The following is a 15,709-nucleotide window of genomic DNA, read 5'->3' as shown; positions in this document are numbered from 1 at the left end:
ATATCGCGCCAGGCGGCAATAGGTTTCGTCTGGCTATAAACTTTGCGCATCGCCAGCTCTAATGCCTCAAGCGGGGCAATACCCAATTTCTAGGCCCAACAGTTTTATTTGAAACCACAAGCTTTCGGAGCGCTGCTCCTTTTCAGGTGAAGTGGAGAGATGCATAAAGACCATGACCATCGGGAACATGCTTCCTGCATTTAGTCTGTGTAGCCCTGTTAGAATTTTATACGTTTCAATGAGATCCCCTCTCATTCTTCTAAACTCCAGCGAGTATAAGCCCAGTCGACCCAATCTCTCCTCATACATCATTCCTGCCATCACAGGTATCAGCCTGGTGAATCTTCGCCGCACTCCCTCCATGACATAGAAGATAGGAGCAGGAGTAGGCCATTCGGCTCCTCGAGCCTGCTCCGCCATTCAATGAGATCATGGCTGATCGTCCAAATTCAGTACCCTGTTCCTGCCTTCTCTCCATATCCCTTGATCCCTTTAGCCTTAAGAAATATATCCAACTCCTTCTTGAATATATTTAATGAATTGGCCTCTACAGCCTTCTTTTGTAGAGAATTCCACAGGTTCACCACTCTCTGGGTGAAGAAATTCCTCCTCATCTCTGTCCTAAATGGCTTACCCCTTATCGTTAGACTGTGACCCCTGGTTCTGGATTCCCCGACCATCGGGAACATACTTCCAGCATCTAGTCTGTCTAGTCCTGTTAGAATTTTATAAGTTTCGATGATATCCCCTCCCATTCTTCTAAACTCCAGCGACTACATGCCCAATCGACCCAATCTCTCATACGTTGTTAGATCGGGCAATTAATTTCAGTGGACCACACTGATCTGAGGTCAACACTCTAAAATAAAAGTTTGCAAGTCCGGAGGTAAGTTTTAAATAGTCGATTTATTGCATCACTTGATTTACACTGTTTGACTTCCTTCATCCGACTAACATCATATTCAAAATGGCTGGTTATTATACAGCAGCAGATGTACCCACCCCCTTTATTACCATTGGCTCAGCAGCATGCATGCAGAGCTATGGTTGGTTCAACTACATCACACTGATTGGATCTCTGATACATCAATCATTCCTTTGTTCTCTAGTTAAGCAGAATCATCACTTTCAGTTTTAAGCTAAGATCAGCACTTTCACAGTTTAAGCTAAATCAGCATTTTCATTGTTCTCAGTTTCTAAGTCAGCCGATGTGACGTTACCAGCTGTGATTGGATCTGATACATCGCACCATCCTTTGGCATGTGGTCAGCTTAAGCATAATCTGATTTCTTTAAATCATTAGATTTTAATCATATTAAAATCTATGTTATTAAAACATATATATATATATATATATTCCCTAACACTCCCCCCTTTGATTCTTTCAAAAATTGAATCATAAAAATAAAGAGTCAGTTTAAAAATATAATCAATCATTGCTGTGTTTTGCCACTGTCCAGATCAGTGGCTCTGCACAAATTTACATCAACCAGGATTTTACTTGGCCACAGTAAAAGCCTGGTTTTAATAAGTTAATTGATTTCATGATCTTAAATTAATTAGTGCATCTTAAAAAGTGAGAGGTGCTTCCCATAGCTTATGGCTTTGAAAAATACATTCAAGTAAAAATTAAAAAGTAAAAAGGTAGAAAAATTATAAAAAGTAGAAAAGGTACAAACCGATCTAGCAGCTAAATATAACATGCGCCTTTAAGATGTACAAATGGTCTGCGGCGACCTGCAAGGCATCTTGCCCGCGGGGCAGCAGCCGCCTGGTGGCAAGCACATTTAATCAACAGAAACACACAATTTGATTCCCATCCTATTGTACAAGGCCTCCCTCTTATCTTTCTGAGGAGTGTTTTGTCAAGATTCTTCAAGGGCATTTTATGGCTTCGTGGCTCCTTGTTATCTAGCAGGTGCTATCCTCCCTGATTCCTTGCATTTTACCATTCCCTTATCATTTCTATTTGTCTTTTGATGCTTGATATTCGACCTTGCTGGCATTTATGCTATCTTTTTTCACTTGCCTGTTGTCAGTCCCTGGTCTAAGAATTAAAACCCATCTTTGAATCTAATAGCTATTTCTTACAATTCCCTTTTTTTTTGAGAAGGAAATACCTTTATTGACTTCTCACAATCGGCTCTTGACTAATCTAGCCAGCTCTTATTGCTCTCTCAACTTGGGCGTTAGTAGGGAGTCTTGGAGATTTCTCCCTTCCTTACAGTCCATGCCTTTGAGGGGGAGGAGCAACCTCTGACCCCTTACTCAAATTCAATTCACTGTTCCGGTGTTCCAATTCTGCCCCGCCTGGAATATCCTCTGTTTCTTCTATCTTTCCTGATGTTACCCCGCCTGGGGTCTCCTCTACATTACTTCGGATCTTCTCTTTCAGTGTGCTCAATTAATTTGTTAGTGCTTGTCAGTCATGGGCATGAGTACCCAATTGGCTTATGTATCAAAGTCTTACTACACATGTTACATATATCAAATACACTATCATTACAAGTTGGATAGCTACCAGAGTATGTGAAATAATACGAACCTAAGGGTGTGCTGATGTATTAAGCCCAATATCCCACCAATGTGAGTTGTCCCCTATGCTGTCAATTTCAATATCTATTCTCGGGTTGTCTTGCTCCAAAATATAAAAATGCTTTAGGGAGGAGTTCAGTCGCATCATGAGCTCACTGAAACCCACAAACAACAGGGGAATGTCGTATCCGAGTATTCGAATTGTGCCACATAATTGTGTAGCTCATACTTAAAAATGTGTTGGTTGATGGGACAGGTCCTGTTAGACCCGTAAAGCATGGTAATTGCAGTAGTAGTGACACAGGAGGCACCACCAAAACCACCAAAACTGGATTCGTACTGGTTTTTCCCACGCTCTGTTACCTACAAAACACAATTATTACAGTCACAGTTAAATTCAGTCTTACAATCATTTCAAGCAACATTACAGTTTAACATCTAATCAACATATCATGGATTTAAAAGATTCTCCAGATCTCTTTTACTCGTATCCATCTTGTGGATAATTCTTACTAAACATGATTTCTCCTTAGCCCTCAATTGTCCCAATCCAGATTCCATGTAACTCTCCACTTCAACTTCAATTTCAATCCCTCTAACAGGTACCAGTGTGTTTAACTCTATTCTGATTGTTTCATCAATTAGATAGTTTCTCGATGGAGTATGTGTCAATGCTTTAAAAGTTGTCCCGCTCTCCTGAGCCACATTAACCATTTCATGTTTTGCTGTTGTCAAGTAACTGAGCATGTCTGAGACCCATTCTTCAGTGCAAATTCACCATACATTCCTGGATGGTAATTACTTCATACATAACAAATCACATTTGCACACTCATACCGGTATCTCACTATCATGCCACCCATGCCATCCGATACAAGCCTTTCTCGGGCTTTCAGGTATCTTATCGAAAGATTGTAGTCGTCTAATGGCTGAATACTTCTTCAAGGTCTTACTTGCTGCTATTTAAGCTTTGACCTGAGCTCTTGGCCCTCTGCCTGTAATCTGGCCACTTCAGCCTGCTTGATTTCAAGCTGATTTTTAGCAGTAACTAGCTCTACATTAATCTCTTCCATTTCTTTCTCCTGAAGTGCTCTTTCCTGTAGTTGTGCTTTCACTAATGCGGTTTACTCAGCTATTAGGCTCTCTAAAAGCATAATCTGTTGCTTAAAGTTATTCTCAAGATTCAACTTTTCTTTTTCCACGGTCTCTATTGTTGCCTGACTTTTCTCAATGTTTTCCGAAAACTGCTTTAACCTGTCAACTTTTTCAAGTAAAGCATCTTCCTTCTCAGCTAGAAGGGAGGCAAGAGAATTTTCATTCTGCTTTGACTTCATTAATTTATTCTCCAAGTCTGAAACCAGTTCTTCCTTGGTCTGGCAATCTACCTGGAGATTTAGTAAGCGGTCGTTCAAATTATTTTCTTCTTGTTTCAGATCATCGAGTTCAGACTGATTTTTTTTCCAGCTTTGTTTCCGCTCTTTTAAACTGCCTGAGAGCATTTTGCAAGTTCTCATTCAGTAGTGTAATTCTCCTGTTTCAATCTTACACTCTCAATCACTTTCCTTTAATTACATGTGGGATATGTGCATTCCGTCCTTCAGTACCCCAATATTCTGTATTCGGTACACCTCTCGTCCTTGGGCATGGGGTGCCATTACGGTATTACCAATACCAACCCTAGGAGCCCATTCAGTAGTGTAATTACACCTCTCGTCCTTGGGCTTGGGGTGCCATTACCGGTATTACCAATACCAACCCTAGGAGCCCATTCAGTAGTGCCTTGGGCTTGGGGTGCCATTACGGTATTACCAATACCAACCCTAGGAGCCCATTCAGTAGTGTAATTACACCTCTCGTCCTTGGGCATGGGGTGCCATTACGGTATTACCAATACCAACCCTAGGAGCCCATTCAGTAGTGTAATTACACCTCTCGTCCTTGGGCTTGGGGTGCCATTACGGTATTACCAATACCAACCCTAGGAGCCCATTCAGTAGTGTAATTCTCCTGTTTCATTTGTCTTTTGTAATACATCTTTAATGCGAGACCCTAGGTTTCTAACCTTTTGATCCAGTGTCGCCAAATCAATAGTATTAACAACTGAGGTACCCATATTAAAGGCAGTTGTTGCGTCATTTATCACAGACCTTTTACATCTCCATATCTGTTTGTGTTTTTTACGGTGCCCACCTCCATTCCATGTCGCGCCTTGTTTTAACACTTGAGTTAGGAGGTGTTGGTATAATTATTGAGTTTTCTTAGAACACCATGTAGGTAAAGCCGTATCGGTTAAATCTAGCACTACCAGTACAAGTTCATGTTGCACATTATCAAACAATTAGTTTACAAGATAACTTCCATTTATCAAATCATAATTTTCCTTCTATCACTGTGGGGAAATATTAACTTAAAATTAAGAAACTTAAATTTAATAATGTCCCATATCTTTAAATTTCATACTAAAGTTGTTGCTTGGTGAACTTAAACAGCTGTCAGTGGAAAGGGTTAACTCCTTTGCAGGTTTTTAAGAAGGTGGAGCAAAACATTATCAGACGTAATTTCGTCACTTCACGTAAATTAAAAAAAACTTTCCTGATCGAAAAAGACAGTTGTGTTTTCACACTTTAACTAAACACGAACAGAACAGATAAAACAAAACAAAATAGTACATTCTTGCAGAAAACAGTAAATTACATCATATTTCTTATTGTCCTTTCTTCAAATGTCTTTCCAAAATACTGTAAAAACATAACTGGAGAAAAATTAGTTTTTCACATTTAAACAAATCAAATCAAACTGCTTTAGAAGATTTCACCATAGCAACCGGGACTCCAAGGTTAAATCTTAGACTGAAACTTAATGTAACATTGTACAGTTTGCACTGCAAGTACAAAAATCTATCGCAATCTTTTGTTAAACAAACTTTTTGTTGCTCTTCTCAGTTTTTACACACCAGCTCAACTTAAATTATTTCAAAGGTTTTTTTTTTCAATTCTTGGGGCACAATCTTATTCGCACATTCTTAAAACTTCCAAAATCCAAGACAAGACAAAAGATTTAAATGCTTTTAACACAGAGAAGTGGGTGGAGCTAAAACACACATAACAGAATCTTTCTTTTAAAGAACATCTAATCAGACAAAAGAAATACTGTAACTTCTTAAACATTCATAATCATTTTTCAAGGTTCCTTTCACTCAGCAAATCTTGTGTTTTATTTGTCTCAGCACAGATGTTAATAACTTCCATGTCAGTAAAACTTTAAGTTTCTCTTTTTTTTTCCTCTTTTTCCATCGGCGTCTCAGCATTTCCTGGCTTTCCAAATCCCTGTTTTTTTTCTTCCTTTGCTGAGTTTTCAGATTGGTTAGCCTGCAAATTAGATCTTTTTCCTTCTTTATCTCTGCTGTGTTCAGCCCCGAGTGTTCCAACCAGTTAGTTTTAAATCGCCCGTCGTACTCTAACACTTCCTCCGTCCCTTTCTGTTGACAGGCTATGATCTTTCCCCAATCCGTTTTTGTAGGGCTAATCACTTGTAACCACTGTTGGATCGCATCCCATCCGGCATCTAATTCTTGCTCATCATTTCCCAGGCCAGTCTTAACTTTGCTGTGTAACTTATTTCCCTCTCTCCTGGGTATCATTACAATCAGTATTTGGACTCCGTCCCATGGGTGGAGTTGGTACTTCGCCCTTTCTTCCCCATCTTCTTTCTTCTCATACTCCTTTTCTACTCTTTTCCTTTTCTGTCTCAATGGGGCCAAATGGGGTCCTGTTTTCTCTTCTTCACTTTCACTGATGTTACTAGAGGATCCCGAGTCAGTCTCTTGACCTGCTTCTTGTCTTTGTCTCCCACAACCTTCCTCCTTTATTTCATTGAGATCTGGGTAACCCTTCCAGGTCCCGACACATTTTCCCTTTTCTTGGACTACCGGTACTATCGGTTGTTTATCCAATTGTTTTTTACAGTCCTGAACTTCACCTTTAAGTTTTTTAACTTCCACTTCTGACTTTTCAAGCTCAACTTTAAGTTTTTTAACTTCCACTTCTGACTTTTCAAGCTCATTTGTTTTCTTTTTCAATTGTTCATAAATCGCATCTTTCTGCTCTTTTGCATTGGTCAAATCGTGATTATGTTGGGAGTTTGTCTTACTCTCATTTCGCCATCGGATCTGGCCCATAAGTGCCAAGGACCATCTGATCCGTCTTTTATCTTTCATACAGGTCGTTTTTCCCCAGACCCTTTTTATGTCATCCAAAGACCATTGTCCGGAGGAGGTACTGTACTTTTGTTCGATTTTGAACCAGGTTTTAGGTAAGTCAAACTGTAATTCTATATAGTCTTTCAACTCCCACAGAATTTCATCTTCTGAAATCTCAGGTGGGGCCCGCCCACCCTTAATAGTTGTAGGTTTATCGAGTGATGCCATAATATCGATTTCTTTACTTGGGGGTCTTGAGTCGTAGGCTTAATTAAATAACACCACCGAAGTTAGAACTCTATATGGGACCTCGAGGCCATCTACCACCCAGAGGGTTCGCTACCCGGGAGGTTTGCGGAGTTGCGTGGAGGGGAGATGACTAGACAACCAACCGAGGACTTTTAAAACGAGGAGTCCTTACCTCCAATATAGGTCTGGTGTCTTAGATTCAGTCTCTTCCTTCAGCAACCCTGCTCGCAGCACCAAATTGTTAGATCGGGTAATTAATTTCAGTGGACCACACTGATCTGAGGTCAACACACTAAAATAAAAGTTTGCGAGTCCGGTGGTAAGTTTTAAATAGTCGATTTATTGCATCACTTGATTTACACTGTTTGACTTCCTTCATCCGGCTAACATCATATTAAAAATGGCTGGTTTTTATACAGCAGCAGATTTACCCGCCCCCTTTATTACCATTGGCTCAGCAGCATGCATGCAGAGCTATGGTTGGTTCAACTACATCACACTGATTGGATCTCTGATACATCAATCATTCCTTTGTTCTCTAGTTAAGCAGAATCATCACTTTCAGTTTTAAGCTAAGATCAGCACTTTCACAGTTTAAGCTAAATCAGCATTTTCATTGTTCTCAGTTTCTAAGTCAGCCGATGTGACGTTACCAGCTGTGATTGGATCTGATACATCACACCATCCTTTGGCATGTGGTCAGCTTAAGCATAATCTGATTTCTTTAAATCATTAGATTTTAATCATATTAAAATCTATGTTATTAAAATATATATATATATATATATTCCCTAACATACGTCATTCCTCCCATCCCAGGTATCAGCCTGGTGAATCTTCGCTGCACTCCTTCCATGGCAAGAACATCCTTCCTCAGATAAGGCGACCAAAACCGCACACAATACTCCAGATGTGGTCTCACCAAGGCCCTGTACAACTGCAGCAAGACATCCTTGTTCCTGTACTCAAACCCTCTCGCGACGAAGGCCAACATACCATTTGCCTTCTTAACTGCCTGCTGCACCTGCATGCTTACTTTCAGCGACTGGTGCACAAGGACGCCCCGGTCTCGTTGCACTTCCCCTTCTCCCAATCTATTGCCATTCAGATAATAATCTGCCTTCCTGTTTTTGACACCAAAGTGGATAACCTCGCATTTATCCACGTTGTATTGCATCTACCATGCTTCTGCCCAATCACCGAACCTGTCCAAATCATACTGGAGTTTTTCGGTATCCTCACAGCACACACGCCCACCGAGCTTTGTGTCGTCTGCAAACTAGGAGATATTACATCTAGCTCCCTCATCCAGATCATTGATATATATTGTGAATAGCTGGGGTCCAAGGACCGATCCCTGCAGTACCCCACTAGTCACTGCCTGCCACTCGGAAAAAGAGCCGTTTATTCCAACTCTTTGCTTTCTGTCTGCCAACCAGTTTTCTATCCAAGTCAATAACTTGCCCCCAATCCCATGTGCCTTAATTTTACACGCTAATCTCTTATGCGGGACCTTATCGAAAGCCTTTTGAAAGTCCAAATACACCACATCCACTGGTTCTGCCTTATCTATTTTACCAGTTACATCCTCAAAAAATTCCAGTAGATTAGTCAAGCACGATTTACCTTTTGTTAATCCATGTTGACTTTGTCTGATCCGGTCACTTTTTTCCAAGTTTTCTGCTATTACATCCTTTATAATGGACTCTAGCATTTTCCCCACTACCGATGTCAGGCTTACCGGTCTGTAATTCCCCGTTTTCTCTCTACCACCTTTTTTAAATAGTGGGGTAACATTAGCTACCCGCCAATCTATGCGTACTGTTCCAGAGTCTATCGAATTTTGGAAGATGACCCGCAATGCATCTACTATTTCTAGGGCCACTCCCTTAAGTACCCTAGGATGTAGATTATCAGGCCCTGGGGATTTATCAGCCCTCAATCCCATCAATTTCCCTAACACCATTTCCCTACAAATACTGATTTCTTACAGTTCCTCCCTGTCATTAGACCCTATGTTCCCTGACAGCTTTGGGAGGTTATTTGTGTCCTCCTTTGTGAAGACAGAACCAAAGTATGTATTTAATTGGTCTGCCATTTCTTTGTTCCCCATTATAAATTCCCCTGTTTCTGACTGCAAGAGACCTATGCTTGACTTTAGCAATCTTTTTCTCTTCACATATCTATAAAAGCTTTTACAGTCAGTTTTTATGTTCCCTGAAAGCTTACTCTCATACTCTATTTTCCCCCTCTTAATTAATCCCTTAATCCTCCTTTGTTGAATCCTAAACTGCTCCCAATCCTCAGGTTTACTGCTTTTTCTGGCCAATTTATATATCCTCTCCTTGGATCATATGCTATCCCTAATTTCCCTTGTTAGCCACCGTTGAGTCACCTTTTTTGTTTTATTTTTATGCCAAACTGGGATGAACGAATTCTGTAGTTCCTCCATGTGATCTTTGAATGTTTGCCATTGCCTATCCACTGTCAACCCTTTGAGTGACATTCCCCTATCAATCCTACCCAACTCGCACCTCATACCATCGTAGTTTCCTTTATTTAAATTCAGGACCCTAGGTCTCTGAGTCAACTGCTTCACTCTCCATTTTAATGAAGAATTCTGTTGTGGTGAAAATAAATTCACATCTAAACCATGTAAAAGTAAAAAGATGCAGTTTATTATCAGAGCTCTGGGAGAAGAGTCTCAGACCCCGCGGTCTGCGCGAGCACCTTCTCGTTCTCTCTTGGTTGGTACAGCTTTTTATTCTATTTTCATCCAATCACATTGTATTACAATAATCACCTGATCACATTGTATTACAATAATCACCTGATCACATATGGATTCTTTTCAGTATTAGTAAAGGTTAGTTACATCTTACTATGCCTTTGGTTACAGGTCAAATTCCCATGACCCCTATATTCTGCTGTGTCTACAATTTTTAGCTAAAGCAACATATTCCTTATCGGTTATGCAAAACGCACATATTCTGTCTGGTCCCACAACTGCATCTTATCTTGGTTTTTCGAAGATTCTCACATTGTTCTTTGTTTAGTTTTGCCTTTTTACGTAAGTCAATTTTTATTGTGATATTTCTTATCTCAATCTGGTTTCTTTTAGTCACTTTCACATGACCCCACTCCTTTGTTCTGATTTTAATTTTGCTGGCATCACTTAAGTAGTGGTCACCTCGGCTGTCCGAATTCTGAGAGGCTTCAATTTAACCCCTTCAATACAATAGCTAATTAATCCTCCCCTGCAATGATTCTGGTGGTTAGGCCCTCGTGACCCTTCTTGGTCTGCAATACTGGGCTGCAGGTCATAGGTTACAGTATCAACAACTCGTTTGTAACTGAGCCCATTCTTTCTGTTCTGTTTCTTATCTCTGCCACCTGGATTATGACGTCTGGTTCTACAGGCTGCCAGACCATATTTGCTAGGCTGAGGCTTCTTTAATTATCTACGCAAGCCATTTTGTTTCTTTATGTTACTACTTTAAGTTTAGCTGACTTTTTATTAAATCTTTCTCACACTTCAGCATTAGCTGAATGTAGCTTGGTGGCTATGCCTTATCTTATTCTTGTAAGGCTCCATTGTATAAAGTCCTTGAGCTGGGCAGACATTTTATCATCACCTGGCTTCTCCTCAGCTCTTAGTGATCTCGCACATGACCCCTCTCTCTTTAATTTGTTTGCCCTGCATTTTAAACACTGAAAGGATTTGCTTTTAACCCTTTCAATCCCTCCTGTTGGTCCCACACCAAATTTAAACTTTGGCTAGGGATACCAACTTCTCTTCCACTTTTACCATCCCCGGGATTACTCCTTTACTGATGGCTTAAACTTAGTACCTAAGTTTGTCTTTCCCCTCTGTCTATCTTGTTGTGCTAGGCGTGGTAGTCTGTGCAAATGACTAAAGAACTTTACATGTATGTTACTATTGCTATCAGTTCGTTGTCCCGCATTAACTGTTTGGTTTCTGGCTCAATATTGATTATATCAACTGTAGCAACCGGCACTATTCGGGACACAGCTGCCCTACAGCATGCTTTCAGAACTGTCATTATAACACAAAATAATACTACAACTATAATGACAATTAGAAGTCCTTATCATTTCTATTTGTCTTTTGATGCTTGATATTCGACCTTGCTGGCATTTATGCTATCTTTTTTCACTTGCCTGTTGTCAGTCCCTGGTCTAAGAATTAAAACCCATCTTTGAATCTAATAGCTATTTCTTACAATTCCCTTTTTTTTTGAGAAGGAAATACCTTTATTGACTTCTCACAATCGGCTCTTGACTAATCTAGCCAGCTCTTATTGCTCTCTCAACTTGGGCGTTAGTTAGTAGGGAGTCTTGAAGATTTCTCCCTTCCTTACAGTCCATTCCTTTGAGGAGAAGGAGCAACCTCTGACCCCTTACTCAAATTCAATTCACTGTTCCGGTGTTCCAATTCTGCCCCGCCTGGGCTATCCTCTGTTTCTTCTATCTTTCCTGATAACCCACCTGGGGTCACCTCTACATTGCTTCGGATCTTCTCTTTTGGTGTGCTCAATTAATTTGTTAGTGCTTGTCAGTCATGGGCATGAGTACCCAATTGGCTTATGTATCAAAGTCTTACTACACACGTTACATATATCAAATACACTATCATTACAAGTAGGATAGCTACCAGAGCATGTGAAATAATACAAACCTAAGGGTGTGCTGATGTATTAAGCCCAATATCCCATCAATGTGAGTTGTCCCCTATGCTGTCAATTTCAATATCTATTCTCGAGTTGTCTTGCTCCAAAATATAAAAATGCTTTAGGGAGGAGTTCAGTCGCATCATGAGCTCACTGAAACCCACAAACAACAGGGGAATGTCATATCTGAGTATCCGAATTGTGCCACATAATTGTGTAGCTCATACTTAAAAACATGTTGGTTGATGGGACAGGTCCTGTTAGACCCGTAAAGCATGGTAATTGCAGTAGTAGTGACACAGGAGGCACCACTAAAATCACCTCATACTGGATTCGTCCTGGTTTTTCCCACGCTCTGTTACCTACAAAACACAATTATTACAGTCACAGTTAAATTCAGTCTTACAATCATATCAAATACATTACAGTTTAACATCTAATCAACAAATCATGGATTTAAAAGATTCTCCAGATCTCTCTTTTGCTCGTATCCATCTTGTGGATAATTCTTACTAATCATGATTTCTCCTTAGCCCTCGATTGTACCAATCCAGATTCCTTGCAACTCTCCACTTCAACTTCAATCCCTCTAACAGGTACCCGTGTGTTTAACTCTATTCTGATTGTTTCATTAATTAGATAGTTTCTCGATGGAGTATGCTTTAAAAGTTGTCTCGCTCTCCTGAGCCACATTAACCATTTCATGTCTTGCTGTTGTCAAGTAACTGAGCATGTCTGAGACCCATTCTTCAGTGCAAACTCACCATACATTCCTGGATGGTAATTACCTCATTCGTATTGAATCACATTTGCACACTCATACCAGTATCTCAATATCATGCCACATGTGCCATCGATACAAGCCTTTCTCGGGCTTTCAGGTATCTTATCGAAAGATTGTAGTCACCTGGAGATCTTTGCTCATCTTCCTCTGCATGGTCCCGATGTCTTGGGTAGTGGCCAGACTATCAAATTCAGTTTTCTTAAAAGTTCATTAAAGGCAGGGACACAAATGTCTCCAAGAGAAAACTATCAATTTACTATTCTTAACTACACTTTCCTGACTTTCACCAGAAAATTTTGAAAATTCCCATTCAGTGGTGTAATTCTCCTGTTTCAATCTTACACTCTCAATCACTTTCCTTTAATTACCATTCATATCTCATTCATGAGTCCTGGAAAAATTTACTGTCCAGTACAATATTTAAGATAGAAAACATAGATCAAACGTTCTCACTTGATTCAAGTTATTAACACATTTTGTTATCATTATTTTTAGAGGATATTTTATTTTCCCAAAAGTAACCAAATATATAGTGCCCGAGTCCATTTTGTCATTTCAAAATTATCCCAAAATCCAAATAGCAGTACAGTTGAACTGACAGGTTTTGTCAATGTTCAATTTCATCTCTATCAATTTATCTTCCATTTCCAATTTCAGAAACAAGTGATTCTCAGGCTAGGGAGCTTACACAGTGTTTTGACATTAGTGACAGAAGTGCTGCAATTAGTTTACAAGGTAACTTCCATATAACAAAAGCACATTGGCAACTGTAACTTTAAGGCAGAAGCTTATCTTTTGTAAAACTATGAACAGACAAACAAAAAATAGCATATTCTTGCAGAAAACAGTAAATTACGTCATATTTTCTTATCAAATCAAACTGCTTTAGAAGATTTCACCATAGCAACCGCGACTCCTAGGTTAAATCTTAGACTGGAACTTAGGGCCAGAAATTGGGTTGCTAGCGCCTCCGAATAATGCCTAAAGAGGCCAAAAAATGGGGCGCTAGCCAATTTCCAGGCAGGCTCAGGGAGCCTAGTGCCTCGCCTCATATTGAGCATGGTTTTAGCGGCAGTGCTAACTCTTAGCGCCCGCTCATGGGCGCAGGCAGATTATGACGCCATTTGAGTGTGCAACGCCTTTTGGGCGCCCCCGTCCGCAAATTCAGTGGCCCACCCCTCCGTAGCACCTGGCGCTATTAGTGACAGCTTACCTGGAACCTTATCAAGTCGCACTCATGCTGCAGGGGCGTTATTTAAAGGGGACTGGTGTGGTTTAAAAGCGGCAGCTATTTCTGCAGCACAACTTCCTCGAGCGCTACAAGGAGTTGCTGAGCTGCACACAGAGCCTTTTGACCACTGGGTCCACGCTGGCAGAGGAACTTCACCATTCGGACCATTGCCTTACTGCTGGTGAGCATTTAGAACGGCAAAACTACCTGCGCGCACTTATTATGGGGGCTGCATTGGACGCGGACGTCCTGCTGCTGCATTATCTGCAAAGGGCACTGAGACGCAGGGAGAGGGGGCCGGCCGTGGCCAGACGGAGGAGGGCCTACAGACGTCGCCACACCAGACCTTACACTGCCAGGATTTTCCACCAGCAGTTTTCCTACATGAACATGTCGGAGGAGCAGTGTGTCTGAAGGCTGCGCTTCAGAAAGGAGGTGGTGACTGAGCTGTGCCACCTGCTTCGGACAGATCTGCAGCCTCAGTTAAGGTGCAGGACATCTCTGTCGGTGGCTGTGAAGATGACTGTTGCCCTGAACTTCTACGCGAGCGGCTCTTTTCAGGCTGCATCTGGCGACATAGCCAGCATCTCCCAGTTTGCGGTGCATTGCTGCATCCGTCAAGTGACTGATGCCCTGTTTAGAAGGAGGCGGCAGTACATCTCCTTCCCAATGACCCCGGACAAGCAGCAGGAGTGCACAGAGGGCTTCGCAGCAATCGTGGACTTCCCCATGGTGCAGGGTGCCATTGACTGCACGCACGTGGCTTTGCGGGCGCCTGTATTCAATCCGGAGGAGTTCCACAACTGCAAGGGGTTCCATTCCCTCAATGTCCAGCTGGTCTGTGACCACCGACAGCTGATCCTCGCAGTGAATGCGCAGTTCCCAGGCAGCAGCCACGACGCCTTCATCCTGCGCCAGACTACTGTTGCAGACCCTTTCGAGGCCCCGCCTCAACCAGAAGGCTGGCTTCTCGGGGACAAGGGCTATCCTCTGTGCCCGTGGCTGAGGACCCCGCTCCGGATGCCCAGAACCCCTGCTGAAGAGTGCTACAATGCGAGCCATCAGGCCACATGGAACATTGTCGAACAGACAATCGGCATGCTGAAGCAGCGGTTCCGCTGTCTGGACCATTCCGGCGGAGCACTGCAGTACTCGCCTGAGTGAGTCTCGCACTTCGTGGTTGTTTGCTGCATGCTCCATAACCTTGCTATCCTGCGTACCCAGCCAATGCCACCAGACATTGCCGCCCCAGCGGAGGAGGAGGAGGAGGATGGGAGGGAGGTTCTAACTGGAAGGGCCGTGCATCTGAGGCCGATCACAAATTGATTCTAGGCCACTCTTACAGAATGCTTGCAGCCAATCCAAGAACAGGAATGGAACCGACCTCATACCCCCAAGCCTGTGAAGTGCAAGATGCATACAAATAGCAGGCATGGCCATTCTTAAGGAGAAAAAAAGTGTTTATTTACAAAAACGTGCTCCCTTCAAACATTACTAAACAAAATGAACAGAAATCAAAAGTCACAGACGGACACATTCGTCTCTCCCTCCTGTGAGACAGGTGTAATAAAACATGACAGTAGACAGAGACATTCCCCTGGGCTTGGTTCCAACTGGCCAGACGCTTCAGGGGCACCCTTCAGTTCTTCCCCCCTGATGGGGAGCGTGGTCTTTTGGACGTCTGTCCCCTTCCTGCCCTGGAGCTCCTCCTTAAGGGAGCCCCAGTGGCTGCAGCAAGGCTGGGGGAGGCCTGCTGACTGTCCCGGAGCGCAGATGCCCCTGAGGTGCGGCCTGGACGACCTCTGGGTCTAGAGGGCCCAGCTGCTGACTGCTCCACCTGTGCATGGGTGGAGCCAGTCTGTCCTGCAGGTGCTGGCAGCTGCAGTGGTGAAGTGCCAGTGGTGGGAGCAGGAATGCTGTCATCCTGAGAGAGGACAGCACCTCCCTGCTCGACCAACACACTGGCACTCCCACGGGGCAGCACCTCAGCATCCGGAGCAAGCACAGATTGCTGGCCTGCT

General features: G+C 42.3%; 1 protein-coding gene and 1 long non-coding RNA gene across 2 annotated transcripts; both read right to left on the bottom strand.

The window, feature by feature from the left end:
- Positions 1–887: 887 nt before the first annotated feature.
- LOC147093341 (uncharacterized) lies at positions 888–7,791 on the bottom strand. Its single transcript, XM_085974279.1, has 2 exons — positions 2,121–7,791; positions 888–2,086 (listed from the first exon to the last, which is right to left on the bottom strand). The coding sequence occupies exon 1, from the start codon at positions 6,959–6,961 to the stop codon at positions 5,732–5,734; it is 1,230 nt and encodes a 409-aa protein (XP_085830405.1). The 5' UTR covers positions 6,962–7,791; the 3' UTR covers positions 888–2,086; positions 2,121–5,731.
- Positions 7,792–9,638: 1,847 nt separating this feature from the next.
- LOC147093340 (uncharacterized) lies at positions 9,639–13,249 on the bottom strand. The gene is made up of 2 exons (XR_015074689.1): positions 11,256–13,249; positions 9,639–11,221 (listed from the first exon to the last, which is right to left on the bottom strand). It is a non-coding gene; the product is annotated as an uncharacterized LOC147093340 (long non-coding RNA).
- Between the last annotated feature and the right edge of the window lie 2,460 nt (positions 13,250–15,709).

The sequence above is a fragment of the Somniosus microcephalus genome, unplaced genomic scaffold (assembly GCF_052327205.1).
Source record: "Somniosus microcephalus isolate GS21.2 unplaced genomic scaffold, FLI_Smic_1.0 unresolved_chr1, whole genome shotgun sequence".
NCBI classification, from domain to species: domain Eukaryota; kingdom Metazoa; phylum Chordata; class Chondrichthyes; order Squaliformes; family Somniosidae; genus Somniosus; species Somniosus microcephalus.
This window is presented reverse-complemented; position numbering and strand designations above follow the sequence as displayed.